A 17884-nucleotide genomic window follows, 5' to 3' on the forward strand; every position below is an offset into this window, starting at 1 on the left:
CTCACTCAACATGGCGCCGGAGGCTTCAGATGCCCGTACGGCGATGATTGGATGAAGGGAGGGACTTCCGGAAGTTTCCTAGACGGCGGAGCTACCACTCCAGGGAGTTCCGCACGTGGGTCGTTGTTCGGTCTTGGCGATGGAGACAGCCCCCACGCCGGGTCGGGGTGTCCCACCCAAGAGAGACAAGCCTCAGGCCAAGCGGAAGGTAGCTTGGGTGGGAGGCGTCCGCGCCCCGGGCCCAGGCTCGGGCTGCGAGTGCGAAGGCTTCTCCTCTGCCCCTTAGAAACCGCGGCGCTACTGGGAGGAGGAGACCACCCCGGCCGCCGCCGCCGCCTCCCCGGGGCCGCCTCGGAAGAAGGCGAGGACGGGGGAGCCGCGACCCCCGAGGTCCAAGAGCGCGCACATCGCCCAGAAGTCCCGGTTCTCCAAGAAGCCCCCGATCTCAAAGACCGCCCCAGACCGGAAGAAGCCGCCGAGGACGCTGTCGGGGGTGAGCCTGGGGTTGACAGGGTGGCGGTGCAGGTCGCCCCCTGAGATCGGGAGGAACCGGATCCATCAGAACCTGCCTCCTGCCTCCCTGTCCTCGCCAGGCTCAGGACCCGTTCCCAGGACCCGTCCCCGCCCCCCTGGAGGGGGCCCGGAAGTTCCGTCGAATTGACAAGTCCAAAACGGTGAGGACCGGCGGGCTGTCGGAGGGATGGGAGGCCGAGCGTTTGGGTGAGGTGATGGCGGCTTCCCCGGTGGCTTTCCTGGGACCCCCACATATGCTCTTCGGTTCTTGCAACCCCGTCAACAATGCCGTAGCTCCCACATTCGAAGCCTAAAACCCAAAGCAAACTCGAGAAGGCTGAAGCGCAGGAGGAGGAGGCGAGCGTCAGAGCCGCCCGCGCCGAGCTGCTGCTTGCAGAGGAACCTGGGTGAGTGGACCCCGACCTGTCGCTCTGCGTTCTTAGGTTTGTATGCCCGCTGCATGGTGGGGACCGTCACCGTCGCCGTCCTAACTGCCTTTCAGGTTTCTGGTAGGAGAAGATGGGGAAGACACGGCCAAAATCCTGCAGACAGACATCGTGGAGGCTGTGGACATCGCCAGTGCTGCCAAGGTGAGCCCAGGCGGGAAGAGGGGCCCGGAGACTGGGGGGCGGTGAGTTCATTGTCTCACGGACGCTTCACCCTTTCTAGCACTTTGACCTGAATCTGAGACAGTTCGGACCCTACAGACTGAACTACTCTCGAACAGGGAGGTAAGGTTCAGTTCCGGGGGCTCTGTTCTCTCTCTGAAAAAGGACTCAATTATTTATCTATGTGTGTGTGTGTGTGCGCGCGCGCGCTCGCGCGCGCGCGAAGAGAAGAGAAGAGAACCTGGGGCTTGTGTTCTATTAACCTGGAAGCCGCTGCGGTCATCCTGCGTCCTTTCCTTTTGGGCTGGGGTTATTGGCGCGTGCAGGGCACACGCGTGTGCACTCCTAGGTTGGCTGTCTCTCTGCACTTCGACTCTCCCATTCCCCCCACCCCCGCCCCCTTTCTAAGGAAAGAAGTTAGGTTAACTTTGGCTTACAGTTCCGGGGGTGGGGGTGGGGGGCAGGTGTAGCCTCTCATTGCAGCGAGCGCCCGAGGAAGCTGGGCTCCCTTTGGTTGGCCGTTCTGGATATGAAACCCATGACTTTGTGTGTGCACACACTTGACTTTCAAGCTATGCCTACCCTCCATCTCTCGGCTTCCAGCGGCTTTATTTTGTATGTGTGAGTTCATGTGTTGGTGTACCCGCACATGGGTGTGTACTCACGTGAACCCCAGAGGTCCACGTGGCCTCTTCACGTATTGCTTTCCGTTTTTTTCTTGCTTATTATTGTTGGTGTGTATGAATGTGCTTGGGTGTGCCCATGACAAGGTGTGTGGGACCAGCTCAAATAGAGCCACTTTCCCCATCTGCCTTCTTGTGGGTTCTGGGGTTCAAACTCGGGGCATCAGGTTTGTACAGAAAATACTTTCAGCCACAAGGCCTTCTTCCTGAACTTCTTTGTTTTCCAATGTTTCTAAGTTTTTATTTATTATTTTATGTGTATAAGTGTTTTGCTTGCACGTATGTCTGAGCATCACATGTGTGCCTGGTATCATGCAAGTCAGAAGAGGGCATCAGGGGGCTGGCGAGATGGCTCAACGGGTAAGATCACTGACTACTCTTCCGAAGATCCTGAGTTCAAATCGCAGCAACCACATGGTGGCTCACAACCACCCACTATGGGATCTGGCGCCCTCTTCTGGTGTGTCAGCTACAGTGTACTTACATATAGTAATAAATAAATCTTTTAAAAAAAAAAAAAAAAAAGAAAGAAAGAAAAGCTGGGCAGTGGTGGCACACGCCTTTAATCCCAGCACTTGGGAGGCAGAGGCAGGTGGATTTCTGAGTTCGAGGCCAGCCTGGTCTACAGAGTGAGTTCCAGGACAGCCAAGGCTACACAGAGAAACCCTGTCTTGAAAACCAAAAAAAAAAAAAAAAAAAAAAAGAAGGCGGCATCAGGTCAACAGGAATTGGCATCACAGGTGATTTGGTCGTGAGTGACATGGTGCTGGGAACCAACCCAGAGTTCTCATGAGAGCAGCAGGTGTTCTTCACCTTTGACCCATCTCTTCAGTTCCTCCACCTTATTTTTAAGCAGGTTCCTCACTGAACCAGTGTCCAGCAATATCTGCCTGTCTCGGCCTCCCTGGCACTGGGATTACATGTGTGCCAGGGATTCAGGCTCAGGCCGTTATACTTTTGTGGCAAACACTTTACTGACTGAGCCATGTCCTTAGCCCCTTCTGTGACTCTTGAACCAAGATTTGGCTGTATCTCCTCAGGTACATGACCTGTATCTCCTCAGGTTCATGACCTGTGCCTTTTTCAGTTACGCAGCTTGGGTCTGGTTGCTGCTCTCTGCAGCAACGCGCTTCCTCCCGTCTGTCGAGGGGCTGGGATGGGGCTGGCTGAATTATTCCTGTCTGGGTCGTGGTGCTCCTGCGTTAACACTCTGCCTTTGCTCACGTCCTCCAGACATCTGGCTTTAGGGGGACGTCGGGGTCACGTGGCTGCCCTCGACTGGGTGACCAAGAAGCTCATGTGTGAGATCAACGTCATGGAAGCTGTGCGGGACATCCAGTCAGTGTTCCCTCTGTTGGGGGTCGATGGGAGTGGGCCAGCTCGTTCCCTATTGGATGGTGCCTGTGGTCCTGTCTCCCATGAACCCCTCCCCCTTTCTACCCAGCTTCCTCCATTCTGAGGCTCTGCTCGCAGTCGCTCAGAACCGCTGGCTTTACATCTACGACAACCAGGGCATCGAGCTCCACTGCATCCGCCGCTGTGACCGAGTGACCCGGCTTGAGTTCCTCCCCTTCCACTTCCTCCTGGCCACCGCTGTGAGTGGTTCTGGGGCAGTGGGCCCGGTGGCTGACTTGGGAGGACTCTCTCCTTAGGAGCCGAGGCTGGACATCTTGTTTCTCTCTCAGTCAGAGACAGGGTTTCTGACCTACCTGGATGTGTCCGTGGGGAAGATCGTGACGGCTCTGAACGCGCGGGCGGGGCGGCTCAGTGTCATGGCTCAGAACCCCTACAATGCTGTTATCCATCTGGGACACAGTAATGGTCAGTTTCGGGATTTTCTTTCCTTTTTTTGAGACGGTCTGGTACCCATCTCAGACCTGTGGCTTCAGCAACTGTCCTGCCTCAGCTTTCTGCACAGCAGGAGCTGCGGGTCCCCTGCTGACCCTCTATTAACTCCTCGCTAATCCATTTCCTGGGGCTGGGAACTGAACCCAGGGCCTTGTCCATAGGAGACCATGCTCCCCTGAGCTGCACACCGTCAGCCAGAGCTATGGAGGTCTCCCCTTGTGTCCTGTCTTTCTGCCATTGAAGAACCTGAGGCTATCAGGAGCCCCGGGCTGGGTTTTGCAGTGGTAGCCCAGTGTCCCCTGCCTTTCAGGCACAGTGTCTTTATGGAGCTCCTGGGCTGGGTTTGCAGTGGTAAAACCCCAAACCCCGAGTGTTCCCTGCCTTTCAGGCACAGTGTCTTTATGGAGTCCAGCTGTGAAGGAGCCACTGGCGAAGATTCTGTGTCACCGTGGTGGGGTTCGGGCTGTGGCAGTGGATTCTACAGGCACGTAAGTCATGTGTTTGGGGATGTGGTGTGGGCACAGCTGGGCAGAAAGGTGGTCAGCACTCGCCTATAGGAGCACAGACGGCATCCAGTGGAATGAGGCCTTATGTTGAGCTGACCGCTGTGTCAAGTGTGGATGCGTTAGAGAGCCCGTGTGGGTTCCTGATCCTGGGTCTAGCTTAGTGCATGTTGTGTGCAGGCGTATGGAGTAGTTCCAGGAGCACGTCCCAGCGGTGCCTCCATCCTGTGATGTGGTGTCTTGTCCCTTTTGCTGGGTCCGTCATTTGTTGTGTCACTCTTCCCTGAAGCGCCTTCTCTCCTGTTCCCTTACACAAAAATTTCTCCAACTTGAACTCAACTCCAGCCACATGAGGGTACATTCAGGGGTTCATGCTCATGTCCCCAGCTCAGCCCAGAGCCTAGCCTGCCACGGGTGCCGTGTGAGTGGTGGAGGGGAGGAGCTAGGCCTTGGGGAATGTCCTTCCTCCCTCAAGGACAGCAGACTCCCACCCTAACCTACCACTCAGCTGTATCCAAGCTGACATCTTAGACGGCATATGTCCCAGTTCTACACCTGAAGTCTGCATTAAAACGCCTGGCACCAGTGAACAAAGACAAACTGACATTCCACCCTCGCCCTCCCCTCCCCCCATGCCCGCAGTTTGAGTACAGGTAGAGGGTTGCCTTCAAGCCGGCCTCCTGTACCAGCTTCCTGAGTGGGCTAATGGAATTCTGACAGAGTGCTGTCTTTTCTAACCCCAGCATTCAGGAGGCTGAGGCAGGGGGATGAAAGAAAGATCAAGACCAGTCTGTACTGAAACAAGTCTAAAAACCAGCATTCTCTTGAGTTCTCTCTGGCTCTGGGCCTGGTTCTGGTTTTTTGTTTTTTGAGACAGGGACTCTATGCAGCCCTGGGTGTTCTAGAACTCATTCTGTAGACAAGGCTGGCCTCGAACTCAGAAATCCGCCTATCTCTGCTTTGATCAAAGGTGTGTGCCACCACCCCTAGTGATTCCTTCACTTTTTTTAAAAAACATTTATTATATGTAAGTTCATGTAGCTGTCTTCATACACACCAGAAGTGGCATCAGATCTTGTTATGGATGGTTGTGAGCCACCATGTGGTTGCTGGGATTTGAACTCGGGACCTCTGGAAGAGCAGTCAGTGCTCTTAACCATTGAGCCATCTCTCCAGCCCTGACTCCTTCACTCTCCATCTGGCTTGTGACTCCTCTGAAGTCCTGCCTTGCCGTGCACCTCTGGGCGCTTGTGCTGTCTGTGCCCTCTCCTCACAGGCTTGGTGCTGCCAGCCTTGCAGGGCACATCTGTGCTATTCCAGAGGGACTTCCCATACAGCACTCCCCTCGCTGATGTTCGGGGATTTTCTACATTAAGTTTGTGCATCATCGCAGCTCTTTCTTTTTTTTAGAACCTAAACACACCAGTAAAGGAGGTGGGGTAAGGAGAAGCCCAAAGCTAGCCGCTCACTTCCAAGGTGCTGAGGGGGCTTTGGCTGCCATGAGTGTCTTTGTAAACAAGTGATTTGGCTCTGCCCATTCTCCCCGTGGGCACCTTGGCTCTGGAGAGTAGGGCGGTATGTTTGTGCCTTCAGTGGCCACTAGGCCTGAGCTGTAGCTCACCCTGCTTGGGCCCACAACTCCTGCCCAGGGCTTCATTGCCTGGTCAGCACCACAGCCCTCAAAGTTCGGGTTCTTCGGCCTATCCCTGCTTATCGCTGGCTCCGCTCAGACTGCAGGTGAAGCCGATCTCTTCCCCAAGGCCGACTGGAAGCCTGCACCGGGATAGCATTGGGCCAGCATCTGGAGGCTGAAGTGCTTCTGTACCAGACTGGAACTTACCACTGCATTCCCGGTTAGGTGTCAGAGCCACCTGAGGGTGTGGCACTGGCCAGGATCTCTCATTTCTGGTTTTTTCCCAGTGGCTTTTTTGGGAGGGTACATGGTCTCACTATATAGCCCTGGATTGGAGCTCACTATGTTTGCTATGTGGACAAGACTGGCCTTGAACTCACCGAGGCCCACCTAAGTGCTGGGATTAAGGCCACACACAACCATGCCTAGCCCAGTGGCCTTTTTGTCCTGCTGGGGCTCTACTGAGCTTTGTCACCTGGTTAACCTCTGCTCATAGAAGTTTTCCATCCCTTGCTGGCTCCAAGGTCAAGGCAGGAGACCCCTTGGTCCCTTGGCAAGGCTCATCAATTTTAGCTCCTTTCTTAGCCTCTGAAAGATAATAGTTTATACTTGGGGATTTGGTTAGACATGGTGTACTGTGTGTGTAACTTTGCTTCTTTTTAGGATTTTCTCTCTCTCTCTCTTTCTCTCTCCTTTATTTGCTTATTATTATTATTATTATTATTATTATTATTATTATTATTATTGGTTTTTCGAGACAGGGTTTCTCTGTGTAGCCCTGGCTGTCCTGGAACTCACTTTGTAGACCAGGCAGGCCTCAAACTCAGAAATCCACCTGCCTCTGCCTCCAGAGTGCTGGGATTAAAGGCTTGTGCGCCACCACCGCCCGGCTATTTTTTATTTTTATTTTTATTTTTGGTTTTTCAAGACAGGGTTGCTAGGCACCTCTGTGCAGCCCTGGCTGTCCTGGAACTCACTCTGTAGAGCAGGCCTGCCTCTGCCTCTGCCTCCGCATGGCTGGGATTAAGGGCGTGTGCTACCACGCCAGCCCAGGGAGATTTTCTTGAGAAACACAGTCTTGAGTTACCTCACTGCTGGAGAAGACGCTGTGGCACTGACTTCGGGAACCCACACACCAACCCTGAAGACAGACTTCTGCTTTCTGTCTGCCATCACAGCTCGGCTCTCTTGCCAGGGAAGGCCTCTGTTTAACTTGGCACCGTTGTTGTGCCACTGTGCTGCACTCTGAAGTAGAATGTCGCTCAGGTGCAGGCTGGCATGTGTTCAGCAGAGCTGTGACTTGGGGAGCAGTGAAGTGCCAGTAGGTCTGGAAGCAGGCACCAAAGTAAGCTTGGGCAGGAGTAAAGATAGCAGAACTGTCTGTCCAGCAGGCGTGAGGCCCTGAGTTCAATCTCCCCTCTCCCTGACCACATCAAAACCCCAAAAGAAACAGGCCTGATTTGATGTCTCTCTCAGCCATTCCCTAACCCAGGTTTCCTCTCTGGCTTTCAAAACAGTGGGGCATACACACTTAATCTCAGCCTTCAGGAGGCACAGGCAGGCCATCTCTGTGAGCTCAGGGCTCCATGGTGAGACTATCTCAGAACAAGTCATGGAAACTGGTAGGTTGTATGAGGCGCAGCATGTGGTGTGGACCGTGGGGCTAGTCTTCCTCCATGTTCACAGTAGACACTTTAGACTTGGTCACAGGCTCCGGTCAATCCCCACAAGAGGCTAATTGACCCATGTCCCGCACAGGCACATGGCCACCTCTGGTCTGGATCACCAGCTGAAGATCTTTGACTTGAGAGGGACATTCCAGCCCCTGAGTTCCCGGACCTTGCCCCAGGGAGCAGGGCACCTGGCCTTTTCCCAGCGGGGACTGTTAGTTGCGGGAATGGGTGATGTGGTCAACATATGGGCAGGGCAGGGCAAGGCCAGCCCACCCTCCCTGGAGCAGCCCTACCTCACCCACCGGCTCTCAGGCCACGTGCATGGACTCCAGTTCTGCCCCTTTGAAGACGTGTTGGGAGTGGGGCACAGTGGAGGCTTCACCAGCGTGCTGGTCCCTGGTGAGTAGCCCAGCGTCATTACAGGTGTGAGAGGCCGAGGGCCGGTCAGTCCAGAGTTGCAGGATGAGATTCAGCTCCATGCTCTTCCCTCCCTGCCTCCCTCCCTCAGGGGCTGCGGAGCCTAACTTTGATGGTTTGGAGAACAACCCATACCGGAGCCGGAAGCAGCGCCAGGAATGGGAGGTGAAGGCCCTGCTGGAGAAGGTGAGCTGTGCTGGAGCCCGGCCCTCCTTGGCCCCCATCCCTTTCTGGTGTCACCTCCCCGTGGCTCCTTACACATCACTGTCCTGTGACCCTCGCAGGTACCCGCAGAGCTCATTTGTTTGAACCCCCGAGCCCTGGCAGAGGTAGATGTGGTCACTCTGGAGCAGCAGAAGAAGGAGCGGATAGAGAGACTGGTATGGAGCCGCCTACTGTGCAGCCTCTGCCCCACCCCATCCTGAAGTGCAGCACGGGACATAGGTGCTGCCAGGGCACTGTTGACCTCCTTCATGTCCCATGCCAGGGCTATGATCCCGACGCCAAGGCTGCCTTTCAGCCCAAGGCCAAGCAGAAGGGCCGAAGCTCTACGGCGAGCCTAGTGAAGAGGAAGAAGAAGGTTATGGACCAGGAGCACAGGGTATGTGAGCTCGGGCGGGTGTCAGCGTGCACGCCTCCAGCCTCATCAGCCAACCTCTGCTCACTGCCTCACGCTCCCCTCCTGCCTTGTTCCAGGACAAAGTCCGGCAGAGCTTTGAGCAGCAGCAGAAGAAAAAACAGGATATGGCCAAGCCTCCTGGAGCCCGTCCCTCTGCACTGGATCGATTTGTACGACGAGCCAGAGACAGTGGTCTCCAAGTTGACCCTTAGGGGCCAGAGTGCTCAGTGGGCAAGGGCACTTGATGCCAGACCTGAGTTCAGTTCCCAGAAGACACGTTTGGCAGGAGAAAACACCCAAGTCGTCTTTTAACCTTTCCATGCCCACATGGGGCAGTGCACACCGCACACATGTACATGTATGTATGTGTGCGCGCGCACACACACACACACAGACATGTGTAAAGGGAACACAAAGATCCATAGGGAAATTGTGCCTTACATCTTAACTGGGTATGAGCAGACAGCTCTTTGGGTGTGCGGACATTAAACACAGTTTCTGGAGACATGTCTGGACCATCCTGTAGATCTGTTCTTCCCCTGTGTGGCTGTTCTAGACTCAGCTCACTGCCCTGCCTGTCTCCCCACCACTGCTCAAGCCTTTGCCCCAGAGTGGTTGTCACAAAACCCAACATGGAGCAGTATTGGAAGCTCTGGGCTCTCCAGGTGTGCTGGGGGCCTGGTGAAGACGCTGCACTTGAGGTAGAGAGACATGTTTATTGGACCCTTGTCCCTGCTGGTGAGTCCCCTCCCGCCCTTGGCTTTATCCTTCCCTGGAGCTGGCAGGCCAGGCCCCAGCCTGTCTATCCTTGGTTGGTAGCTGAGTCAGCTGTGAGGAAATGGAGGAGATGGATCACCACAGGGAACTACAACCTCTGCACCAACTTTGGGCAAAGATCTCTGTTTTCTGTGGCCCCAGGTTCTCAACTTCTGAGCCAGGCTATGAACCGGCACCTCAGGGTACCCAGAAATCCCTGGAGCCAGGAGCAAAAGGGCTCAGTCCTCTCCCCGTTGAGCCTGCTCACCAGCTTCCAGGCTTCCTGCATTTGCCAGGGATCCACCTTGTGGGACGTCAGCAGGAACTTCCCGTAACAGCACCTATCCAGGGGGTAGTGGGTAGCACCAGCCAATTTGACACAGTGTGTGGGGGCAAGGCCCCCTCGCCTTGCGCTTACTCCTACAAAGACATCCTCTAGAGGTAGAGGTGGGGCCCGGCTGGCCACCTTCAGGATGAGCTGCACAGCAGAGATAGACAGTACATACCCCGTACCCGAGGCGTAGGGTGGGAAAGGACCCCAGTTTTCTGGCCACAGTTCTTCTGACACATGGTGCCGGGACTCTGGTGTCCGAGTGGGACTCACCCTCCAGTGCACCCGGCCTAAATATAGAAGGGGCACTGCCTGGCCTCTGTGCTCTGCACGGATAGCTGTTGTCTCTTCCTGTGCCTCTTTGCCCTTCTGCCATTGCTCCGAAGGCCCCCCTCTCTGTATCAGCTCTGACACCAGCTCTGGGACGTTGACATACACGTCATCATCCGTCTTGAGGATGTAGCGGGCCATAGGACAGTATTTGTTGACCCAGTTCAGCCCACTGAGGGTCTTGAGGGTGAGGTTGCGGTAGGAATCCTGGAAGGAAGCCTGCAAGATATCCCCGTGTGCTGCTGACTCTGAAGCCAGGTCAGCAAGCTGCTGTCTTATAGGTTCTCCCAGGAGGAAGAGCGTCTGCACTCTGAAACCCCGGGCTTCGCGGATGGCGCCCCAGGATGCCCGAATGGCGTTTCTCTGGTTCAGGTGCTCTGGGGCCGTACACACCAGGATGAGCAGGAAGGGAGGGGGTCCGGAGCCACCACAGGTCCTAGAGTTAGAAATCAAGAGGCGGGGCAGGGCGAGGGGCGGTCCTGGCGAGGCTGGGGCCGGCAGCAGGGACGCCAGGGACAGGCTCAGCAGCTCCTCCCCCAAGCCCGAAGGCCCAAACAGGGTCCAGATGATCACCAGTAGTAGGACCGCCAGGAGGACGCGCCGGAAGAAGCTGAGGGGCATGGCGTGCCGCAGAGACCTGTGGGCACAGCAGTTAGAGCGCGGGAAGGTGGGAGGGCGGCCTTAACCAGCTGCTGCTGCAGAGACGCGGTGACCCATGCTTGGGGCTCTGGCGCATCACGAGATGCTGTCGTGCAGTGCCGCCCTGGCCCACCACAGCGGGCCCCGAGGACGGCTTCGTTTCCCTAGCGTGCGCGCGGAACTCCGTTCCATCCCGCCCCTCCCCCACCGCCTTCCCATCATGCCACTTTAGGCCGGAAGTCGACAAGCAGCATGTATCTCATATAGGTCCAGCCCTTCCCGGTCTGTCCCTACTGTAAAGCACGTGAACAGCACACTGCCTCTTCCCACACTTAGGACCGCCAGAGCAGCCAGCATCTGCTGCTAACTCACCGGAGCAGCAGCATCTGGCGGAGCTGTACCCACTTCTCAACAGCTCAGCACCGCAACCTCGAGACCCAACTGAAACCCGCCCAAGCTCCCCCTGGAGGTTCTCAACACCGGCTGCCCCACCTTTAGCAGTGGCTGCCGCCCAGATGCGGTCGCACCTAAGCCAGTCTCCCTGTGAACACCCAATAGAAAGGGAGGGGCGAACACCAGCAGGTGTGGTAAGGCAGGTGATAGGACGCGTCCCAGGACGCTAAATCACAGGAACCTATGAGGACCATTTACATTCAAGCGCACCAAAAGCATTGGACCCAGAGGGCGCCTGTAGCCAGATCAAACTGCCAGAGCTCAGGGTCGCTGTGGCATTCTCTATCATCAGATGGAAGACAAAATGAGACGGAGGTCATAGGTATATAAACTATTTATTAACAGCAAAGGCCCAGAGCCTCATTTCTTCTTGGAAACACCCACAGTGCGGCCCCTGCGGCCGGTGGTCTTGGTGTGCTGACCGCGGACACGAAGGCTGCAGAAGGAAAACAAGATCCAGGTCACAGAGCAGCAGGAGATAGGCCGGCAGCGGGCAGCTGAAGCCCCATCACCCACTCACCCCCAAAAGTGGCGCAGCCCCCTGTGGGCCCGAATCTTCTTCAGCCGCTCCAGGTCCTCACGCAGCTTGTTATCCAGACCGTTGGCCAGAACCTGCATTTTCAGACAGGGGAGCCAGCAGCTTTATCTCCCAACTCCGCGCCCAACTTTAACGGACACCCCCTGCCCACCTGTCCCCCAACACACCTGGCTGTACTTCCCATCCTTCACATCCTTCTGTCTGTTCAGGAACCAGTCTGGAATCTTGTACTGTCGCGGGTTCTGCATGATGGTGATTACCCGCTCCACCTCCTCCTCTGTGAGTTCTCCAGCCCTCTTGGTGAGGTCAATGTCTGCCTTCCTCAGCACCACGTGAGCATATCTCCGCCCCACGCCCTGAGGCCAAAAGTTGGGCCATTAGGCTTAAATCTTGTATTTTTTTTTTCCTCGAGACAGGGTTTCTCTGTGTAGCCCTGGCTGTCCTGGAACTCACTCTGTAGACCAGGCTGGCCTCGAACTCAATAAATCCACCTGCCTCTGCCTCCCAAGTGCTGGGATTAAAGTCGTGTGCCCGGCTAAACTTGTTTTTAAAGATTCGAGTACACACTATGTTCAGAGACAGAGGGGGTCAGACTCCACTACAACGGTTGTGAGCCATGTGGCCACTGGGAATTTAACCTCTGGAAGCAGTCAGTGCTTTCAACAGCTGGATTCTCTCTCCAGCCCAAGTCTATTTGTCTTATGTTTGCCTGCAAAGTAGGTCCGTGTGCCACAGGCACCCAGCGACCAAAGGCCAGAAGGGGGCACTGATGCTCTGCAACTGGAGCTGAAGATTGTTGAGTGTTGATTATTGAACTTGGATCCTCTGGAAGAGCAGCTAATTCTCTTAAAAACTGAGCCATCTCTCCAGCCCCCTTACACACACACCCCCTATTACTCAAAAGCAGAGGAGCTGTGCAGGCAGTTACCCCTTATCCCAGCTCCCTGGCCTCAGGATTGCTATAGCCTGCCTAAGTTAGAGATGCTGTAATTTTTCAGATCACTTTCCAGAAGACAAAGCCTGCCTAACTAGAAGGGAACAGGGGCTGGTGAGATGGTTCAGTGGGTAAGAACACCTGACTGCTCTTCCGAAGGTCTGGAGTTCAAAATCCCAGCAACCACATGGTGGCTCATAACCATCCATCACAAGATCTGACGCCCTCTTCTGGAGTGTCTGAAGACAGCTACAGTGTACTTATATATAATAAATAAGTAATAAAAAAAACTATAAGTGAACACTGTTCAGGACACACTGGACGTCACACACGTGCTTCTGGCATTCACCACAAATGAATAAAGACAAACCTTTAACAGCTTTTTGAGCCCTAAGAGTGGGCGTGGTGGCACATGCCTTTAACCCCAGCACTACAGGGAGGCAGAGGCAGGTGGATTTCTGAGTTCGAGGCCAGCCTGGTCTATAGAGTTCCAGGACAGCCAGGACTATACAGAGTACCCTGTCTAGAAAAACCAGAGTGGGTGTGACTTTGGCCCCCCAACCCTGACTTTCAGAATGGGGGAGGGGGTATCACTGTATGAGCTAGAGAAATGGCTCAGTGCACTGGCTGCTCTTCCAGGACCTGGGTTCAATACCAAACACTCATTCAATTAGAGAGGATCTAAGCCCCCTTTGGCCTCCATAGGCACAGTATGTGCATTCAGACACACAGGCCAAAAACCTTCACACCCAGCCTCAGCCTCCACATCATTTACTTTTCTTGAGACTGTTTTACTGTCAAGCTCTGAGTTCGAAAGGTGCATGATGCCAGGTTGGTTATGGTGACAAGGCAAGGGGCCTACGCTCAGCTACAAAGTGTGGCCCCATGTCCACCTTGCCTTCTGACTTAGGCGGGACTGGGACTCAGTACTAGAATGCCTCACAGATAAGGGCAGCAGGCACTTCTGGTCCAGCCTCCGCCTATATGCTTCCAAATATTCAAATTTTCACCTCAAGTGAGAAGCAGAAGACATGTCTTAAAGAGTACAGAAACCTTCTTCACCCTTTGATGGTCAGCTTGCACCCCACCCTAATCACCTCTGGAGGAACTCATCCCAAAATCTCTCTCCTCCACCCCCCAATACTCACCCACCTCCAACTCCCAACCTGCTTCACCGTTGTTTTCCTGTGTAGCCCTGGAACTTTATTGACCAGCTGGCCTCAAGCCCAGAGATTTGTTTGCCTCTGCCTCTGGGAGTGTTCTCCATCCCCTCACACAGGACCGACAGAACCCTCAGTACTCAGACACTGTGCACAGCCCCCATTCACCTCGTCTGCATTCTAAGTCAGCTGTAATCATCTCCCAGCAGGTCCCACGGGCACAGGCATCACCCCAGGCCCTTCAACCCCCTAGACACCATTCTGTCCACCATACCAGACACCTTCCAGCTGCACTACTGTTTCCCTGAGTGCAGAATTAAAAAAAAGTAAACATGGCAAGAACTTGAAGGAAAAAGAAAATGAGAGCGAGACTTCACAAGGTTAAAAATATTTACTCCAACTTTTAAGTCCGCCTGACATTCCCTCAGCTCCCAGGCCAACTTCATCCATCACGTAAAAGCGCGGCAGCCACCCAGTCCCATCCACACCCTAGCATCCCACAAGGTCCCACCGCCGACAGATCTCATCCCTGCCCTCAAGGCTGAACACACCTGACCCGCGACGTCACCCCTCAAATCACCCACTTCAAGTCCTGTCCCTGCCTACAAGACTTTTAGCTCTGCAGAGGGAAACAGTCCAGCTGCCACCTACCACCACCCTTCTCGCCATGAGGGGGAAGACCTGTCAGCTTGTGTCAACCGTGTTACCTTCCACCGTGGCATCTGCTAGTAGTAGCTTCTGCAGGCCACCCCCAACCGTCACCGCTGGGCCTCGCCACCTCTTAGGACGTGAGTTTGCAGGAATTCGACCCGAGGTTTGCGGACAGCAGAGGCCACACTCACACCCCACTTCCCCCGGAGCCGTGTTCTGGTTTAACCTTGGGTCATCCTCAGGCTTTTACTGTAACGGGTCGGGTGGGTTCGGCTGCTCCTCTCTGGCCCCTAACACTTTTACCTTAATGGCAGTGATGGCGAAGGCTATTTTCCGCCGCCCATCGATGTTGGTGTTGAGTACTCGCAAGATGTGCTGGAACTTCTCGGGGATCACTAGAGACTGAAAGAACGCGGCAGTTATCAAGACAGGCAACCCCACGGCGGGAGGGTGGCCGAGGCAGGGCTGGGTCCTCTCCCCGGCCACCGGGGCTCACCCCCAAGCGCGCTCAGGCGCGGGAAATCGCACCCTCTGCCGTGAGGGTGGACGTCGGCCGCGGCCCCCGGGCAGGGGAGACGGGAGGAGCCGGCACGGCCAAGCTCCCGGCCACTGTGCTGTGCCGGGGAGCGAGCCCTCCTCGGCCCCCGCTGCCCGCGATTACACGTCTTAGGTCGTCCCCTCCCGGGTCACGCTCCATCGCTCCACGGGAGGCTGCAGGCCCGGGCCCCGGGGCCCTCTCGGAGCCCTGACGGGAATCTCTCCCTGCCCCGGCTCCGATGTCGCCGGATCCCGGCGCGATTCCGCGCTTACCATGGCGGCGGCACAGACGGCGGCGTGCAGGCCTCCGGTGGAAGAGAGAGCGGAAGTGACGTATGGGCCTTATATAGCGGCCTGACGGAAGAGGCGGGACTAGCCCGGAGGCCCGCTTCCGGAAACTGCTTCCCTCCCCGCCTCTCCCTGTACTGAGACGGCTTTGGGACCCGAGCGGTAACTTCCGGTTCGGCCGTCTCTGGCGTCGTACGGTTCTTGTGCGGGTGAGGAGCGACGGTTCCGGAGCGGGGTTGTGTTCGAGACGTTCACCTTCCGGTTTGCACTTGACGGAAATGATCCAAGCCTGACCGGGGAGGCTGGAGCCGATCGCGTTAGCTCAAATATCCCGGAACCTCGTTTGCTCCATAGAAGACATTCCAGGACCTGTGGCTTTGCTTCGGGGAACGGACTCTGAGACTGATAGCTACCGGAAGTGAGGCTGCGGGGGAATGGCAGCCGCAGCGACCATGGCGGCCGCTGCCCGGGAGCTGGTGTTGCGGGCTGGGGCCTCAGATGTGGAGGAGGAGGAGGGCCCGCTGGTGAGAGCACAGGGCTTTGGTCCTCCGGAGTGTCGTCGGGAAGGCGTAGGCTACATTTACACACAAGGCTCGGAGCCGCCCTGCCACGGGTGATGGTGACCCAAGTGGCTGAAACCCACGCCCCGGGGACAGTGTCAGCTTCCTGGTCACGATTTTTAGTAGAAATGAGAACATAGCGTAAAAGGTTAAGAACGTGCCCTCTGGGACCGGATTGCCTGGGGTCCCACCTCCAGCCCCACCGCTTGAAAGCTGTGCTGTGTTTTCGGTGCCAAGGCTTCCCATCCATCTAAAGTGGAGACGCTGTTAGGACAGTCCTCGTAGGTGGTCGTTAGGATTAGCCGAGTGAGTGTGTTAAATGGTGCACCAGACTCATGGGTAAACACGATGTGAGCTGGCGATTTTAGCCTCTGGAACTCCCTCAGGGATCACCTGGGATAGCTGGAGACTGAAGTCCTAAATTCAAAGCCAAGTTTGACTAATCCTAGTTTTTTCTCATTTGAACAACTCCAGCAACTCCATGAATTGCCTGATATTTTCAGTAGCCCAAGAATGTAGATTTGAATGCATCTTTGACCCACTTACTACGGCATCACCCCCTCCCCACCTCACTTGGAGGATTAAGGATATCCGATTATGTTTTGTTTCCAACGTCTCTTTTTGTATCCCACATTCATTAACCTGTCCCTCTTCAGGGAGGAGGTTCTGGACTCCAAGAGCCCCTACAACTTGGTGAGTTGGATATCACCTCTGATGAATTCATCCTGGATGAAGTGGATGGTAAGTGCTGACATGGGGTGGGGGCAAAGTAGACCCCTTTATCCTTTAGGAATATATTACATGACCCCAGTAGATGACCCTCCACGGTTCGTTCTTTCTTTCTTTCTTTCTTTCTTTCTTTTTTTCTTTCTTTCTTTTTTTTAGGTTTATTTTATTATTATACGTAAGTACACTGTAGCTGTCTTCAGACACACCAGAAGAGGGCGTCAGATCTCATTACAAATGGTTGTGAGCCACCATGAGGTTCCTGGGAATTGGAAGAGCAGTCAGCACTCTTACCCGCTGAGCCATCTTGCCAGCCCTATAACTTTTTTCTTAATGTACATGTAAAGTTTAATCCACGAGTTGAGAAGGCTTAACTTCCAATTTAGGCTTAGTAAAAAATGAACAGTACAAGTCAAGTAGTCATAGCAGTACACTATAATAAACTTGCAGCATCACTTTTTGTTCTTTGGGACTATTATTGAGTAAGAATACAGCCTGGTTGAACAGACATACGCAGACAGCTAAGACTGAGTGATTGAAAGGCAGGCCCAGCACACACCAGAGATTAAAGGAGCAAAGATGTTTCATATCCAAGGCCGGGCGAGAGGGTCTCCAGCTTCTCAGAATGCCACACCTTTTAGATCTTACAAGCCACACTTTGGAAATCTCCGTTTAATATTTTCCTTCTGTGGTCGAGTAGACCATGAGGAGCAGAAACAGCAGGAAGTCCCACTGGGCAAAGCAGCTGTGCCTATAACTGGAGAGGATGGGGGCTGGGAGGGAAGGGGAGATTGGTGTGGTGTGTGTGTGCCCTGTGTGGGCGGAGGGAGGTGTGGCAGGGGACCCTAAATACAGGCTTTTGTTTCCAGTTCACATCCAGGCAAATCTGGAGGATGAGTTAGTGAAGGAAGCTCTCAAGACGGTGAGGCTCTCCACTGCGTTGATCTCCCCACCCCCTTCCTCTTGGGGTCCCCTCAGCTTGGTGGCTCCCCTCTAGCCAGTCACTGAGTCTGTTCTGGTTGTCCTTCCCCCCTGCAGGGTGTGGATCTTCGCCACTATTCAAAGCAGGTGGAGCTGGAGCTGCAGCAGATTGAGCAGAAGTCAATCCGGGACTGTATCCTCCAGCCCTCACAGGGAAAAGATGGCTGCTATCAGCATGGGGTCTTGGGGGCTGTGATGCAGGTAGCCCGCACAGGGATGGCGTCTCTCTCAGGCTTCTGTCACTCTGGGGAGAACCTGGGGGCAGGTACTGCAGATCGGCAGAGCTCTGTGTTCAGTGTGAAGCCCTTGACTTTCGTGGGTCAGATATCCAAGAGAGTGAAAACATAGCGTCGCTGCACAACCAGATCACGGCCTGCGACGCCGTCCTGGAGGTGGGGGGCCCTCACCTGTTGCCCCAAATCTGACCTAATTGACCTAATTGCCTTCTCCTCCTCCTCTTCCTTCTCCTCCTCCTCTTCCTCCTCCTCCTCCTCTTCCTCTTC

The 17884-nt window shown here is 55.0% G+C and overlaps 4 protein-coding genes across 4 annotated transcripts in view; 2 read left to right on the plus strand and 2 right to left on the minus strand.

Moving 5' to 3' along the window:
- Positions 1-87: 87 nt before the first annotated feature.
- Positions 88-9000, plus strand: Wdr46 (WD repeat domain 46). The gene is made up of 15 exons (XM_021217918.1): positions 88-208; positions 287-493; positions 594-674; positions 808-920; positions 1016-1103; positions 1183-1244; positions 3038-3142; positions 3249-3399; positions 3490-3625; positions 4041-4140; positions 7547-7860; positions 7970-8064; positions 8163-8258; positions 8366-8479; positions 8575-9000. Exons 1-15 carry the CDS (start codon positions 140-142, stop codon positions 8707-8709), a joined length of 1866 nt encoding a protein of 621 aa, XP_021073577.1. The 5' UTR covers positions 88-139; the 3' UTR covers positions 8710-9000.
- On the minus strand, positions 8940-11005 carry B3galt4 (beta-1,3-galactosyltransferase 4). Its single transcript, XM_021218291.2, has 2 exons — positions 10926-11005; positions 8940-10551 (listed from the first exon to the last, which is right to left on the minus strand). The coding sequence occupies exons 1-2, from the start codon at positions 10937-10939 to the stop codon at positions 9420-9422; spliced, it is 1146 nt and encodes a 381-aa protein (XP_021073950.2). The 5' UTR covers positions 10940-11005; the 3' UTR covers positions 8940-9419.
- A 322-nt stretch (positions 11006-11327) lies between these two features.
- Positions 11328-15196, minus strand: Rps18 (ribosomal protein S18). Its single transcript, XM_021218207.1, has 5 exons — positions 15100-15196; positions 14593-14691; positions 11712-11900; positions 11527-11618; positions 11328-11442 (listed from the first exon to the last, which is right to left on the minus strand). The coding sequence occupies exons 1-5, from the start codon at positions 15100-15102 to the stop codon at positions 11367-11369; spliced, it is 459 nt and encodes a 152-aa protein (XP_021073866.1). The 5' UTR covers positions 15103-15196; the 3' UTR covers positions 11328-11366.
- Positions 15197-15363: 167 nt separating this feature from the next.
- Positions 15364-17884, plus strand: part of Vps52 (VPS52 subunit of GARP complex) — a 9761-nt gene continuing 7240 nt past the window's right edge. Inside the window, exons 1-5 of the mRNA XM_029531563.1 lie at positions 15364-15638; positions 16331-16415; positions 17270-17322; positions 17439-17514; positions 17706-17773. Coding sequence (XP_029387423.1) covers positions 15549-15638; positions 16331-16415; positions 17270-17322; positions 17439-17514; positions 17706-17773 — 372 coding nt within the window. The 5' untranslated portion in view covers positions 15364-15548. The remainder of the gene's footprint in view (positions 15639-16330; positions 16416-17269; positions 17323-17438; positions 17515-17705; positions 17774-17884) is intronic.

This window comes from Mus pahari, chromosome 18 (genome assembly GCF_900095145.1).
Source record: "Mus pahari chromosome 18, PAHARI_EIJ_v1.1, whole genome shotgun sequence".
NCBI classification, from domain to species: Eukaryota; Metazoa; Chordata; class Mammalia; order Rodentia; family Muridae; genus Mus; species Mus pahari.

What these genes read in the sequence shown, in the direction of transcription:
- Wdr46 (XM_021217918.1), top strand. Translation starts at nt 140, where the DNA reads ATGGAGACAGCCCCCACGCCGGGTCGGGGTGTCCCACCCAAGAGAGAC. An exon ending in GCAGTGGATTCTACAGGCAC is followed by an intron (nt 4,141 to 7,546) that starts GTAAGTCATGTG and finishes TGTCCCGCACAG; the next exon opens with GCACATGGCCACCTCTGGTC. An exon ending in AGGAGCGGATAGAGAGACTG is followed by an intron (nt 8,259 to 8,365) that starts GTATGGAGCCGC and finishes GTCCCATGCCAG; the next exon opens with GGCTATGATCCCGACGCCAA.
- Rps18 (XM_021218207.1), bottom strand. An exon ending in AGGATGGGAAGTACAGCCAG is followed by an intron (nt 11,619 to 11,711) that starts GTGTGTTGGGGG and finishes CTGAAAATGCAG; the next exon opens with GTTCTGGCCAACGGTCTGGA. An exon ending in GGGCTGCGCCACTTTTGGGG is followed by an intron (nt 11,443 to 11,526) that starts GTGAGTGGGTGA and finishes TTCCTTCTGCAG; the next exon opens with CCTTCGTGTCCGCGGTCAGC.